This window comes from Melozone crissalis, unplaced genomic scaffold (genome assembly GCF_028551555.1).
Source record: "Melozone crissalis strain CALT ecotype California unplaced genomic scaffold, PUWL_Pcris_2 ptg000014l_1, whole genome shotgun sequence".
In the NCBI taxonomy this organism is placed as follows: domain Eukaryota; kingdom Metazoa; phylum Chordata; class Aves; order Passeriformes; family Passerellidae; genus Melozone; species Melozone crissalis.
In genome coordinates, this window is record NW_026535792.1 from 963,042 (window position 1) to 977,694 (window position 14,653).

Genomic DNA, 14,653 nt, shown 5'->3' on the forward strand with positions numbered 1-14,653 from the left:
GCGCTCCGCTGCCAAAGCGCCCATGTTTGTTTTACCGCCCGAACCGGCCCGCCGGAGCCGGGGTTACGGCAGCGCCGGGCCCGAGTCACGGCCGGGCCGGGGGGCGCGGGGCGGGGCGGGGCCTGCGCGGGGCGGGGCCCGCGGTGGGCGTGGCTGTCGGCCGCCCCTCCGTCAGACACAAGCTGCCATTGTGACGTTACGCCAGCGCCGCCCAATCAGCACCCGCCGGCCGCGGCCCCACGTGGGCGCGGCGCTCTGCGATTGGCTGTCGGCGGCGAGGCCGCCCGGGTTTTGTCCCCCGCCCGCCGCCCCGCTCCGCCCGGGCGCTGTGGCGGCACCGCGTGCTCGGGCGCCGCTGCCCCGCTCCGCGCCCGCTCCGCGATGGCTCCCGGAGTTACGGCGATCCCGGCTGGACGCAGCTGAACGGCCGCCCCCGGGCGGGGGACCCGCTCGCACCTCGCATGTCCGCGGCGCCCGGGAAGTCGGATGTGTACGGCCTTCCTCCCCCTCCTCCTCTCCTCCATGGCCGTCGTGCTCCGGCGTTAGTTCCTGGCTTTGCTTCCCCTTCTCCCGGCCGCAGGAATACCGCGGGACCCTCCTCCCGCCGCCGCGTTGTTGTTGTTGTCGCTGTGGCTTTTTGATCTATTTTTTTTTTCCTTTTTTTTTTCCGGGGAGGGGGGGGGTTTGATTTTTCTCCTTTTTTTTTTTTTTTTTTTTTTTATTTTTTTATTTTCCGCCAGCGAGTGCCGGAAGGAGGGGGGGGTGAGGAAGCGGAGGCCCGCGGAGCGCGGCGGCCGGGGGGGTCGGCACCTGGCCCCGGCGCTGCGGGGCTGGGCTCGGCTCCGCGGGCGCCTCCCCGGCGGTGCGGGGCCGGGCTGGGGGGGGGAACGTGCGGGGGGGAACCGGCCGGGCCCGCTCCCCCCCCCACCCCTCCGCCCTCCCTCCTCCGCCCCCCGCACGGACTTTCCTCTCGTCCCTTTGTTCAGTTCTCGGCCTCTCCGGGAGCGCTCCGAGGCCGGCGGGCAGCAGCGGCAGCTCCGCACGTCGCGATCGCCGTAGCGAGGCTCGGCGCGGCTGCTTCCAGTGACCGCGCCCCAGCCCGGCCATGTACCCCCAGGGCCGGCACCCGGTGAGTCCCGGTACCCCCCGCCGCCCCCCGGTCTGCGCCCCCCCCCCCTCCCCGGTAACCCCCCCGGTAACCCCCGCGGCCGCTTCCCGCAGGCTCCGCACCAGCCGGGCCAACCGGGCTTCAAATTCACCGTGGCCGAGTCCTGCGACCGGATCAAGGACGAGTTCCAGTTCCTGCAGGCCCAGTACCACAGGTGAGCCCGGGGGCACCCCCGGCCGCCCCCCCCCGCCCCGAGCCCCCCGGTTCCGCGGGGTCTCACCGTGCGCTCTCATCCCCCCCCCAGCCTCAAAGTGGAGTATGACAAGCTGGCGAACGAGAAGACCGAAATGCAGCGCCATTACGTTATGGTGAGAGACTTTAATCAGATTTCGGATCAGCCTGCAAATGTCATTAGCTGCGAGCCTGCGAACGGGGGGGACCGGGGGAACCCCCCCTGGCACGGGCACCGCCTGCCCGGGGACCCCCGGGCCGGGGGGGCGGCGGTGCCCGGCGCTCCGAGCCCCAGGGGCTGCGAGCGCCATCCCAAGTTTCCTGTTAACCCCTTTGGAGCGGGGCTGCGGCCGCGGGGGGGGCTGCAGCGGTGACCCCGAGCTCGGGGGGGATCCCCGGTGCTGGTGGGGGTCCCCCCAGTTCTTGCCCCGAGGCCACCCGGGAGCCCTGGCAGCTCCTCCCCCGCTCCCGTTCATCCTTCCCGAGGGAAATGGGCACTTTTGTTGCCACAAAACGCTCTGTTTAAAGCTAAATTAGCATGGCGGGCCCCCGGGTGGGCTCCTTGGGGGTTCCGGTGGGTTTGGCCGGGCCCTGCACCCCCTTTCCCGGCCGCTCCCCTGGGCCCTGGGGGGGGACAAATCACCAAATCACCCCCCCCCCGGTGAGAAGCTGGGTTTTTGGCCAGACTCCGGGCTGTACCTGTTCTGCCAGGGCTGAGCAGACGCCTGTCACCCAGCTCTGCGCCTCTTTGTTTTTCTAAGTAGCTTAGGAGGAGAAAACAGGAGTCAAAAGGAGTGTCCCCTCGTTAAGTGCCTGCCAGTTAAACCCATAAACATCTGCTTATTATAAGGTGTAATTTCCTTGGCTACCCGTGCTTTAAGCCCAGTTTTGCCCAGGATGCTTTTTGGTAATGACCTTATGCAAATGCCTTCTGTGAATTGAATTCAAATTCTCCTTGGCTCTGGTGTTTAATTGAATTTATTTCTATTTTTTTTTCTCTCCTTCCCCAGTACTACGAAATGTCGTACGGTTTGAATATTGAAATGCACAAACAGGTGAGTAATTTCGAGGGGGGAAGTTGTGATTGATTGATCTCCTGTTGCCCTTTTCCTCCACCTGAGGTAAAATCGGCCCTGATTGCACTAAATAGGGAATAAGTGCTGGAGGCAGGGATGTGACTCCAGGTGGGATCCCGCGGCCCGGCTGTTAAATTGGCAGCCGCAGGTTGATGGCACTCGGTGGGGTTATTTCGTCGATACTCGCGAGGAATTTCGGTTTTAGGCAGAGTGTTTATGCAGGGAGGTGAGAACAGCCTCGCCTCCCGTGCGGGGAGGTCAATACCTGGAATAGCGCGTTCCCAAGGCCTGGAAAACACTGATAGGGGCTGCTGCGGCGGCCTCTGCTCGTGTTGTGGGTACAGCAGGGCTGTTTGTAAGGTCATCCCCTGCTCCCGGCCCTGCCGGAGCGTGAGACCGAGCCGGGAATTATCTCCAGAGCTCACCGTGTGTTGCTCAATGGCACGGACTTGTCTTTGCATCTGGGAAGTGAAGCAATGTTTGGGGCTGGTTGGGGTTTTGGTTTTGTTGGCTTTTTTTTTTTTTTTTTTTTTTTACCCCTCCCTTCCAGTCTTCTCTAATGTGTAACTTGCCTGAAGGAAAAAATAGAGAAGGCCCCAGCAGAATGTGGTGTGCTACCTTGATAAGATTATCGGTAAAGAGCCTAAAGGCTGCGCACATGATGGTAAAACTTAAAGGAATAAAGTTATTATTGAGATTAGACCTGATTATTTGTGCTGCTGCTGCTTACTGGTTTTAGAAGGAGTTCTAATTAAGAACTTAGGGCAGATAGAAGTTGACATCAACTTTGCCGCTCGCAAATCAGCCCCATTCAACTCCAAAGTGGTTTGGCTTAATAGCGGCATCGCCCTCCTCCTCCTCGGAGGCTCGCAGGGCGCTGATGAGATGCAAAGCAGCGTCTCTGAATGCGCCTCTCTCTTCCTCCCCTCGCCTTGCTGCGCCGTAGTCACGGGGCAGCGAAAATAATTCCTGCTTAGTCTTCAGTTTTATATAAATATCTCCTTCCACGCAGATAATCCCGACTCTGCGCTCGGGGGCCGCTGCCCGCCCCCGGGGTCCTTGTGCGGGGGCTGCGGGACCCCCGAGCTCGGGGGAGCTTTGGGCTGGGGTGCTCAGGAACACCCCAAAATTGGGGATTGGGGGCTAGGCCCGGCCTCCTGCCCGGAGGGGACGGCGTTGGTGTGGCCACAGGGACACGGAGCCCGCGGCCACCTCAGCAGCACCTGGGGGACTCGGGGGTCACCTGGAGGGACCCCAGCCCAGGCTCCTGGGGCAGAGGGTCTCCTGTGCCCACCCTCCTCCTACCTGGGTGCTGGATGGCTCTGCTCGGTGCTGGGAGATGCTGGAATGATGGCCTGGGAGAGGCTGGGTTGGTTCCCTCGCTGGGAAATCCTGGAATGATGGCCTGGGATGCTAGGGGAGATGCTGGAATGACACTCCAGGATGCTGGCTTGGTTCCCTCACCAGGAGATGCTGGGTTGGTTCCCTCGTTGGGAGATACTGGAATGATGCTCTGGAATGCTAGGGGAGATGCTGGAATGACTCTCCAAGATACTGGGTTGATTCCCATACCAGGAGATGCTGGAATGATGGCCTAGGAGATGCTGGGTCGGTTCCTGCTCTGGGAGATGCTGGAATGACACCCCAGGATGTTGGGTTGGTTCCTTCGCTGGGAGATGCTGGAATGATGGCGTGAGAGATGCTGGGTTGGTTCCTTCACTGGGAGATGCTGTGTTGGTTCCTTCACTGGGAGATGCTGTGTTGGTTCCCTCACCAGGAGATGCTGTGTTGGTTCCCTCGCCGGGAGATGCTGGGTTGGTTCCCTCGCTGGGAGATGCTGGGTTGGTTCCCTCGCTGGGAGATGCTGGGTTGGTTCCCTCGCTGGGAGATGCTGGGTTGGTTCCCTCGCTGGGAGATGCTGGGTTGGTTCCCTCGCTGGGAGATGCTGGAATGACGCTCTGGGATGCTGGGTTGGTTCCCTCGCTGGCAGATGCCATTCCCAAGACGTTCCCCAGTGTTTTCCCCGGGTGCATCCCGAGTTTGGCAGCGCTGGGAGGTGCGGGTGGAGCAGCCCCTCCTCCGTGTGCCGCGGGGGTCTCGGGGCTGCCCCGGGAGCCGCAGAACTCCCGGTGTGGCTCGGTCCCCGCCTGTCCCGGTGGCTCCCGGTGCCCGCTTTGCCGGGAGCCGTGCGAGCCATTCCCGCAGCATCCCGTGCCCGCCCGGGCCGTGCTGCCCGGTGCCATCTGCTGCGTGCCCGCTGCCGGGAGCCGGGCGGGGGAAGCCGGAGCCGTCTCCCTCTCTAATTGACAGCAAACAAACAAAGCAGCCCGGGCTGCGGGCGCAAACGGGGCGAGGGGGAGCCCGGGCAGGGCTTTCCCCCCTCCGCGGGCCGCAGCATCCCCTGGGCGGCATCCCTGGGCAGCATCCCCCCGGCGGGCATCCCGCAAGGCATCCCGCTAATTGCGGCGTGGTCCTGCCGGCATCTGGCTGAGGGTGGCTGGTCCTGAACAAACAAGTTTATCAGCTGACCTGTTTAGCGGTTGACTTGTGTTTATCTGCACACAATCAAGTAGACTGAAGTGCTTGAATTATTCATGCAGTGTCCTGCCCTCCAGACTTGACTGCTTGTGATTACATCTGCTCCAGACAAACATTGATGGATACTTCATCTTTAAGCAAAAGGGGATTGTCTGTCTGTGGGCTTATATAACAGATTATCTCTTCCACGCTGAATATTAAGTGTGTGCATATGTGGCTGCGTGTGGGGTTGGGCTTTTTTTTTTTTTTTTCCCTTTTCCCCCCTCTTTCTTCTCGTTTTTGTTTCTCGTTAGGAAAAAAAACGGAGTTTCATAAACAACTCCATATGCAAGGAAATATTTAGGAAGTGATTCCCCAGTCGGTTGCAGTGAATTGCTCCTTACATCAGTCTTCCTGCTGAACTCGACTCCTTCCCCGGGCTCAGCTTTCCTAAACCCGGCTCCAATCAGGAGTTTTCTTTTGAAACCCCGACAAAACTTTTTTTTCCTTTTTTTTTTTTTTTCGGTCGGGTTAATTGATTTTTCCAAAAGAAACTTCCCTTCCCCTGTCGGCCGCGCATTGTCTCTGTGCAGATCCCCGTGGATAATCGCCGAGGGCAATAACCATTCCAAAAGGAAAACTCATTTTGCGTGGGGAAACGGGACACCTCGGAGGACAGAACCTTTGTGCTGCCTTTGGTTCCTTGTTATGGCTGAGAACGCTCCACAGAAGCGCTTCTTGTTTCCCTGCCTAATGCTCGGAACGAGCCTGAACCCCCCAACACTTCCAGGGGAGAGAGGCAGCTTTTTGTGTGTGTGCATTTCTAGAATATTCCAGGAACACAATATCCTTTCTGTCGTGCTTGTTAGCAAGGAGTGCCAGGTAATAATTTGCTAAATACTTCAGAAGCCGGGTAATTTGTGAGCTGTGCTCTCAGCACTCCCAAGGCAGAGGGGAATTCTCTCTCCCCTGGCTGAGTTTTGGGGGTTCCTGGGTGAATTTTGGGGGCTCCCGGCTGAGTTTTGGGGGTCTCTGCGAGCTTTACCCCATGGCTGGTGGTAATTCCCTAATGAGGGGCTGTGTCCTGCCCTTCCACACCCCCGCCCTGAATTTAATTCTCATCAGCCAGGCTCTCCACTTTGCTAATAACGATAGCAGCCACAAATAGCTTTCAACATGCCATTGACAGCCCGCTTGGAGAGAGCACTTGAAATAGTGGTAGACAGCTGAAAGTACCCATAATTGTGCGCCCGAGTGAGAACCACACTGCTCAAGGGCCTGATTTTCATGTGCTTAAAGAGACAATATCCTGGTTTCAACAAATGCTGCTGGTGCTTCACGCCTCGTGTGATTTACTCCTCCTCCTGCCGGGGGAGGGGGCTCTGGGGGGGTCTGCAGGGGGCTGTGGGGTGCAGAGCCTCTGGGGAATCACCGCGGGCTGTTTGTGCTGTGGAGATGGGGAGAAGGTTGGGGATTTGTGAATGGGAGCTGTGCTGGGGCTGTGCTCCTGCAGCCCCCGCAGGGGTTTAGGGCGCCCTATAGGTGGAATTGTTATTTCCCAGGGAATGGTCGCATTCCCGAGGCTGCCAGAGCTCCAGGAGCGTTTGGACAACGCTCTGGGGCACAGGGTGGGATTGGTGGGGTGTCTGTGCAGGGCCTTGAGTAATCCTGGCGTTCCCTCCCACCTATGGAGAGTCCTGGATTTGAGGAAATAAGTATGTTATACATGTTTTGGGGTGTTCTGTGTTCAGCACCCACCTCTGGAGATTCCCGGATTTGAGGCTATAAGTAGGGATGTTTTGGGGTGTTGTGCAGTGTTCTGTGTTCAGCACCTTCTCCCCATCCTTCATCCCACAGCATAAACCCAGCAGCAAGGGCAGGCTGGACTTGGGGCTGGCGTGGCCCAAAATCTCCACCTGCCATGGCCTGGTGGGGTTCCCTTCCCCACGGAGAATATTTTCCATGTGGGGGAGAGCTTGAGGGCTGTGTGATGTGTGCAGGGGCTTTTGGGGTTGTCTTGTGCAGGTTTTTTTTGGGGTGTTCTCTGCTGTTTGGGGTTTTTTGGGGTGTCCTGTGCAGGGTGTTTTGGGATGCTGAGCCATGCCTGTGGGGCTGGTCCCTGCAGACAGCTCCATCCTCCCAGGAGCAGGGAGCCCAGGAGGCATCTGTGTCCTGTCCTGTGCCATGGGGGAGATGCTGGGATCTATCTGGTGGGGTCACCCCATGTCTGGCACATCCTGCAGCTCCCGTTTGCCTCCTGGACATCCCAAGCGTAGACAGTTTGGCACCAGGAGCATCCCCAGTGCCCTGTCTGGGGTGTCCCCCCCAGCCTGCAGCTCTGCATCGCAGCTTTTGGGTCAGTTTTGAGGCTGCTTTGCCATGGCTGACATCCGGGGGGTTATTTTTAAACTCCCTCTGCCCCATCCAGGTGTGGGGATGGGAGTGCAGGAGCTGCGGGGCCCAGCCAGCCCCAGCTATTCAACGCCGAGCTGCCGCCTCTCGCAGGCAGTGCCAGCAGCAGCTCCCCGCGTCCCCGAGTGCTTGGGATGCTGCTGGTGGCTCTGGCCGTTTGGAGAGCAGGTGACAGGAGCCTCATTTGGGGCCGTGTTGATTTATCACCGGTGCAGATGTTTTCTCTGGTTTCGCTGACACCCCACGCCGGGAGGCTCCGGGCAGGGAGCAGGGCACATTCCTGGCAGGGGCACGCAGCGAGGGGGGATTAGCTGGGATTGCAGCTCCCCCCGACTCCTTGCCCTTTTCAACAGCCAGGAGGTGTTTGGGAGCCTCTCCCGTGCCCCCTCCTTGTGTCTGATGCGCCCTGGTCCAGGGAGGATGCAGGGCAGCGGAAGGGGATGCGGAGCTGGGATTGCCATGGCAACCCGCGGTGGGAATGGAGCTTTCCTTGGCAGGAGCAGCTGAGGTGGGGCTCGGGGCGCTGGGCAAGGTGATGGATGAGCCCTGAGAAGGGGAAGGTGTCGGGCAGGGAGCCCTCCCCTGTTCCTGGCGTTCCGGAGAATCCCCTTCCCTCCCAGTTAAAGTTTTAATGGGAACAACTGGAGTTTAATGTGCCAGGGAATGGGAAGAGGGAAAGTGAGCAAATATTTAAAGACGATTGAATCTCGTGTTCACAGGAAACCTGACGGTTGTAAACATAATATTTTGGACATCCAATATCTCTGTGCCTGATCCCACGTGGGGAAGTCTCTTTCTGTGTGGAGCGGGGAGTTTGGCTTCACGTCTCGCTTGGAAATTTTGCATTTAGAGGTGGAAGCATCACGTGTGCTGCTGGTCTGGGGAAAACCCAGCTCCTTCCCTTCCTGCTCCATGGAATCAGCCTGGCTGGACGCTGTGTTTTTCCAGGGTGCAGCCGAGGGAGGCTGGCTGGTGTTGTCCCCTCAGACATGGATCAGATTTGTTCTAGAACCCGGGAGCTGCCAGGGCAGAGCTCCTGGAGCAGCGGCTGCACTCGCTGCATCCCAATCCAAGGGCTGGAGCTGGAGGAATAAATCTTTAATGCAGCTGCAGCTAAATATAATCTGATCAAAGTGCCAGTGCCAAAGAGCCTGGAAGGAGCTTTTCCCATGGCAGGGCACGGCGGTGGCACCGCGGGGGCTGGTGGCACTCGTGGTGCCAGCCTGGCTGCTCAGCCACGACGCCAGGGCTGGGCTGGGTTTGGCACTTGGAGCTTCCAGCCCGGGTGTTGTGGGAGTGTTGGGTGCTGAAAACGGTGTGCTGGGGATGGTGTCACCGTGGCAGTGTCCCTGCAGTGATGGGACACAGGGAGTGGCTTCCCTGTGCCGAGGGCAGGGACAGACAGGTGGGATACTGGGAAGGAATCCTTCCCTGGAAGGGGGCTGGGACACTGGTGCCTGTGACTGCCCCATTCCTGGAAGAGTCCAAAGCCAGGTCGGAGCAATCTGGGCTCCTAGAAGGTGCACAGGGAGTGGAACTGGATGAGCTTTGAAGTCCCATCTGAGCAAACTGTTCCAGGAGTCCATGATCCCCGGCTGCCTGCTGGATCCGTGCATCCTCACGCTCGGGGCTACGCTGATCCCACTGGCTGGTGGCTGTGGCCAGGGTACCTGAGTCCAAGCCGTGGTCACTTCCAGCCGTCCCTGCCTTGGCACGGTGTGCCAGCACGTTCCCTGCCTCTGGAATTGCTAAGAAAAGCATCAGGTGTAACCCAATCACCGGGAGTGCTTCTGGAGAACAGGATGGCCAGGATGTTCCTGTGGCTTTGCAGCCCATGGGGAGCTCTCTGGGGACCCCTTGGAGCAGGACCCGGAGCTCTGGGGTCTGTGGGGCTGTTCCCTCTATGGGGATGGCTCCAGGCTGGGGCAGGTCAGGATTTTCCCGGTGTTTCCTCGCTTATGGTGCTGCTGGGAATGTTGATGGTGCTTGTTGTGTTGTTTGTGTAGCAGGAGCAGTGACACCCAGCAAGGACTTGCTGTCCATTGGGATTTCTCTCCCAAATTAGGATATTTAGGGATCTTCCTTGGGGTGCTTGAGAGCAGGTGGAGCTGAGGGCTCCTTTGGTTTGGCTGGGCCGAAAGCCCAGAGGTTCTGTAGGAGCTGAGCTGTGTGATCCGCAGGGTGGATTTGGGGTGCTGTGGGGAGCACGGGGCTTTGGGAGCAGGGCTGGCTGTCCCGGGCAGGAGGCTCCCTGCCAGCAGGAGGCCGGAGCTCTCCCGGTTAATCACTCGTGCTGTTGATAAGGAGCTGCTGGGGCTGGCGGAAGGAATTTCGGGGCGTTTGATTCCCCGCCAGCGCTCGGCCCCGGCCATTGTTGTGGCGCTGCATCCTCGCGGCCGCTCCGCCGTGTTTGACTTGGAGCTGGAGCTGTTTTCACAGCTGCCTCGGCCAGGAGCAGCCTGGGTTAACCCCTGGGAGCCAGGACACGGCCGTCCTGCTGGGGACATCCCTGGAGAGGGACACGGCCATCCCTGCAGTGGGACATGGTCACCTCACCAGGAGCATCCCTGGAAGCTCCCACAGAGCTAATTCCTGAGAAAGCATCAGGTGTACCCCAATCTCCAGGAGTGTTTCAGGAGAGCAGGATGGCCAGGAGTGTTCCTGTGGCTTTGCAGCCCATGGGGAGCTCTGTGAGGACCCCTTGGAGCAGAACCCAGAGCTCTGGGGTCTGTGGGGCTGTTCCCTCCATGCTGGGGCAGATCAGGATTTTCCCCGTGTCTCCATTCCCTGGTGCCACTGGGAACGTTGATGGTGCTTGTTGGGTTGTTTGTGTGGCGGGAGCAGCGTGTCCCAGCCATCCCCAGCAAGGGCTGGGTGTCCTTTGGGGTTTTTCCCCCAGTTTAGCCCCATCAGGGTGCAGCTGGCAGGGGTTGGTGCATCCAGGGCTGTCATGGAGGTGTCCCAGGGAGGCAGGGAAGTGTCCCTGGGCTGGGGAGCTTGAGGGGGTCCCAGTGCCTCTGCCGGGAGGGACAGAGGGGATTTTGGGAAGGGACAGGGGACAGGGAGGAGATTTTGGAAAGGGACAGAGAGGAGACTTTGGGAAGGGACAGGGAGTGGGGACAGAGAAGGGATTTTGGGAAGGGACTTCGGGAGGAGACAGAAAGGGGATTTTGGAAAGGGACAGGGAGAGGATCAGTGGCAGGGGACAGAGAGAGGGTGTTTTGGGAGGGGACAGGGAGGGGATTTTGGGAAGGGACGAGCAGGGGACACAGCTCTGCTGCCAGGAAGCCTCGTGGCACCCGTGGGAGGCTGCTGCCGGGTGCTGACTGCTGCTTTTCCTTCTTCCCTTTTTTCAGACAGAAATTGCTAAAAGACTGAACACGATTTTAGCCCAGATCATGCCTTTTCTGTCACAAGAGGTAAGTGAGGACTTTTTCCACACCCTCTTTGGGGGGGTGCAGCTTCTCCCAGGGGTTTCCCCTCCCTCACAGGCAGTGCTGGGCCCCTGGGTGGGGGTTGGATGTGAGAAATGGGATTTAAATCCTGCCTGAATGCTGGAGAACCCTTGGGATGGGCAGAGCTGGGCCCTGCTCAGCCTGGGGGGGCTGCACTGAGCCCAAAAGGCTGCGAGGGGCTTCTCCTTTTCCCTGAGGAACTGGGAGGTGCTCCTGGGCTGCTGCACTTGAAATAGGGCAAAAATTTAGGGGAAAATGGGCAAAAAATTGGGGGAAAATGGGCAAAAAATTGGGGGAAAATGGGCAAAAAAATTAGGGGAAAATGGGCAAAAATTAGGGAAAAATGGGCAAAAATTTAGGGGAAAACGGGAAAAATAGGGCCCAAAAGCAGGGGACCCATGCCTGGGGGGTCCTGCAGCTGGGCTGTGGCTGACCCAGGCCCTGTGTCCCCGCAGCACCAACAGCAGGTGGCCCAGGCTGTTGAGCGTGCCAAGCAAGTGACAATGACGGAGTTGAATGCTATCATCGGGGTACGTGGACTTCCCAATCTGCCTCTCACCGTGTGTATTCCCCTTTTATTCCTATCATTTACCATATCCAGAGGCAACCCTGCGCTCAGGAGGGCACCCCGGGCGGCTCCCGGACCCCAGCCATCCCAAAACCCCAAAAGTGCCCCAATCCCAGAGCTCCTGGCTGTCCCAGAACCCCAAAACTGCCCCAATCTCAGCTCCTGGCTGTCCCAGAACCCCAAAACTGCCCCAATCTCAGCTCCTGGCTGTCCCAGAACCCCAAAACTGCCCCAATCTGGCCCCCATCAGGACAGCTGCTCCCTGGCAGCTCCAGATTGCAGGGGGATGTTCCTGGGGGGATTTGGGGTGGGAGCCTCCCCAGCCCCTGAGGCCAGGCTTGTCTCTGCTGGGCTGTTGGTGTGCAATGTGCTGTGCCCTCGGCTGGAGTTGTTGTTCCATGCATTGACCCTTTCCCCGCACAGATTGAGGGGTTCTGATTGAAAATTAACAATTCTGATCGTTTCTGTACCTGCTGTCACCGCCTTGGTCCTGCAGCAATCCCTGGGACATCGAATTCTCCAATCCACGTCCTGGGCAGGTGGCTCCAGAGCTCCTTTGGCTTTGTTTCCCAGAAAATGCTCATTTATAATTACTTTTATTTTTTAATAACTATTTACCCTTTGTAGGCTTCAAGGATCTTTGTAATTCTCTGTGTCTAACTTGCTCTTCCATCCATTTTCCTGTGTTTTATGGGTGTCACCCGCTGTGGAATCGTGCCCTGGGCTGCTGCAGTTTTTGGGAATGAGGAAGCAGCTGGATCCCTCATGGTGGGGCTGGTGCCCCTTGGGAAGTGCCCCAGGAATGGCAGCTGAGTTTTGGGGTGGCACTGCACCCTCGTGCTGCTGCTCACCCGCTCAGGGTGGGCTGGGGCTGGAGAGGAGCTGCTGCAGGTGGCAGATGCTGGAATTCAGTTCAGGTGCATGAGGAGCCCGTGACCCCCATTCCCTGGGTAATTGCTCGCCCGGGTCGCAGCGAGGCCCTGCTGTCATTAAGAGCCAGCCCAGCCCTGTAATCACCTCCCTGACGAGGAATCACGGGCATCTCCCCTGGGCTGGCCCAGCAGGGAGGGACACGCTGCTGCTCACCGGTCCCACGGCCTCCCATGGCTTGGCCAGAGATGGGGAGCGGGTTTGGGTGCTGGGTCCGTGCTCCTGCACCTGCTGCAGGGCAGAAAACCCAGAGGATTTTGCCTTTTTCCCTCCCCTCTCTGCATGGAGTGGATGGTTGCTGTGGGGTTGCTGCTGGCAGGAGGGGATGGTGACTCCATGGCTTTCAGAGATGATTCCAGGCTCTTCCCAGAGCATGGCACTGGTTCGGGTGGAGGATTTGTGCCCACAAAGACACAAAACCCACAGGATTTGGGCTTTTTTGCCTCCCTTCTGTGCATGGAGTTGTTTGTTATTGTAGGGTTGCTGCAGGCAGGAGGAGATGGTGATTCCATAGTTTGAGGGGTTGGTGATTCCATGGCCTCCCATGGTTTTTGGAGATGGTTCCAGGCTCCTCCTGGAGCATGGAGCTGGTTTGGGTGGCAGCTCCAGCTCGAGTCCCCAAATGCAGAGGATTTGGTGTTCTGCCCTGCCCTCAGCAGGTTGTTTTTGTAGGGCTGCCCACATGGACACGTCCCTGGCTCGGATTGCTCAGCACTGGGGTGTCCTGGTGTCCCCGCTGTCCCTAGCCTGTCCCAACACCCCGGTGCAGATGCTGCAGCACCCAAATCCCCCCCAAACGGTGCAAAGCTCCTTTTTGCCCCTTTTGAGGTCAAGATCTGTTAATTTTATGCATCTGGGCCATTGTCTCTCAGCTCCTGCGCTCGAGGCTGGGCTGAAATGGAGCCTTGATTTGGTTGTAGCCCTGGAAATGATTGCCCTGGAAATGATTAAACTCCGTCACTAAATTTAACGCCGGCGCTGAACTGAAGTGCTGAACCATTAAATCGGGAACAAAGGCATGGAGCGTGATGGACATAATCCAATTAAAGCCACTCCACCAGCAGACACTCCCTGCCAGCCTTCCTCCCAAATTTGGAGTCTCTTCCCATGTCCCCATCTCTGTGTGACACCGCTGAGGAGCTCCGAGGGCGCTGCCCCGGGCTGGGTGTGCAGGGATTGTTATCTGGGATTGATATCTGGGATTGCTATCCCTCCCCAGCCCCTGTTTCCTGGGACTCTGGGGACATCACTCCCTGCCGGGGTCCTGCAGCACGGGAGGAGCCCAAACTGCTGCTGGAATTCAGCTGGAGCCCCAGGGCAGCATCCTGAGGGATGTGATTGTGGATGGGCTCAGTCGCTCCACGATCCTGGGATGCTGCTCCGAACCCTTGTCCTTGTGTGTCCAGCAGGACCTCAGTGCCTGGGCAGGGGGGTTTGGGGTTCCCAAAGAGGCTCCCCATCCCTGGGATGCTGCAGGAAGCCCTCACCCAGTGGTGCTGTTGGAACCCAGCATTCCCAGGGATGGGATAAGGGATGGAATGGGAGGGATGGGCCCTTTGCAGCAGGGGGCACTGGGGACAGGCAGGAGCTCTGTGCCACCAGTGCCAGGTGGGCTGTGTGCCCCCTCTGGGAGCCTCCAGGACGTGTTTCCAGAGGGATGTGCAGCAAGGATGGAATCTGGGAATTCTGCAGCACCACCCTGGGCTGAGCCCAGGCTCCTTGCCGTGGAATGACCTGCCTGGGACACGGATGGAGCTCTGCAGCCCTGCTTTGGGACCTTGGCTAGCCCAGGACACGGGGATGGGGCTTCAGGACATCCCACACGGATTCTGCTCTCGCTGCCAGAGGGGAGGAAACCAAACCCCCCTGGAGATGCTGCTGTGGGCCACCAGGGATGATGCTGTGTCCTGTGAGGGGCTGTTCCTCACCGAGCCCATGGATGGATTTACCTGTGAAGAAATCCCAGTTTGTTCTTCTCTGCTGGAGCAGCTCCAGGTGCTGATTGTTCTCTCCACGGTGCTGCTGCTGGTGGGGCTGTGCTGTGCCCTGGGCTGCTCCAGGGCTGGAATTGCCATCCACACCCTGGGAATTGGAGTGCTGCTGTTCCACCAGGCCACATCCCTTTTTTTGGGTGGAAAGCTGCTGGAATGAGTCACAGCCTGCAGATGTTTGTGGAAGCTGGAGATGGCTGAGGACAAACCAGTGGATCTTGGTGTGTTCCAGGGATGGGATATGGAAATACCAACGGAGAGCTCCCAGGAGAGCAATGTGGGAATGTTGGAGGTGCTGGAAAACCACCCAGGGCCGTTCTCTGGGATGCTGCTCTGCTACAATGGCCCTGCCTCTCCCTCAGATG

General features: G+C 58.9%; 1 protein-coding gene across 7 annotated transcripts in view; it reads left to right on the forward strand.

Annotated features, from left to right (window-relative positions):
• The first annotated feature begins 336 nt into the window (after positions 1–336).
• Positions 337–14,653, forward strand: part of TLE3 (TLE family member 3, transcriptional corepressor) — a 28,364-nt gene continuing 14,047 nt past the window's right edge. For 4 of the 7 annotated variants that reach the window (XM_054272560.1, XM_054272563.1, XM_054272561.1 and 1 more), the window contains exons 1-7: positions 337–541; positions 987–1,129; positions 1,222–1,322; positions 1,413–1,476; positions 2,350–2,394; positions 10,701–10,763; positions 11,255–11,329. In XM_054272560.1, coding sequence (XP_054128535.1) covers positions 1,106–1,129; positions 1,222–1,322; positions 1,413–1,476; positions 2,350–2,394; positions 10,701–10,763; positions 11,255–11,329 — 372 coding nt within the window. In that variant the 5' untranslated portion in view covers positions 337–541; positions 987–1,105. Of the gene's footprint in view, positions 542–986; positions 1,130–1,221; positions 1,323–1,412; positions 1,477–2,349; positions 2,395–10,700; positions 10,764–11,254; positions 11,360–14,653 lie in introns of all 7 variants that reach the window. The other 3 variants (XM_054272557.1, XM_054272559.1, XM_054272558.1) reach the window with 1 other exon arrangement.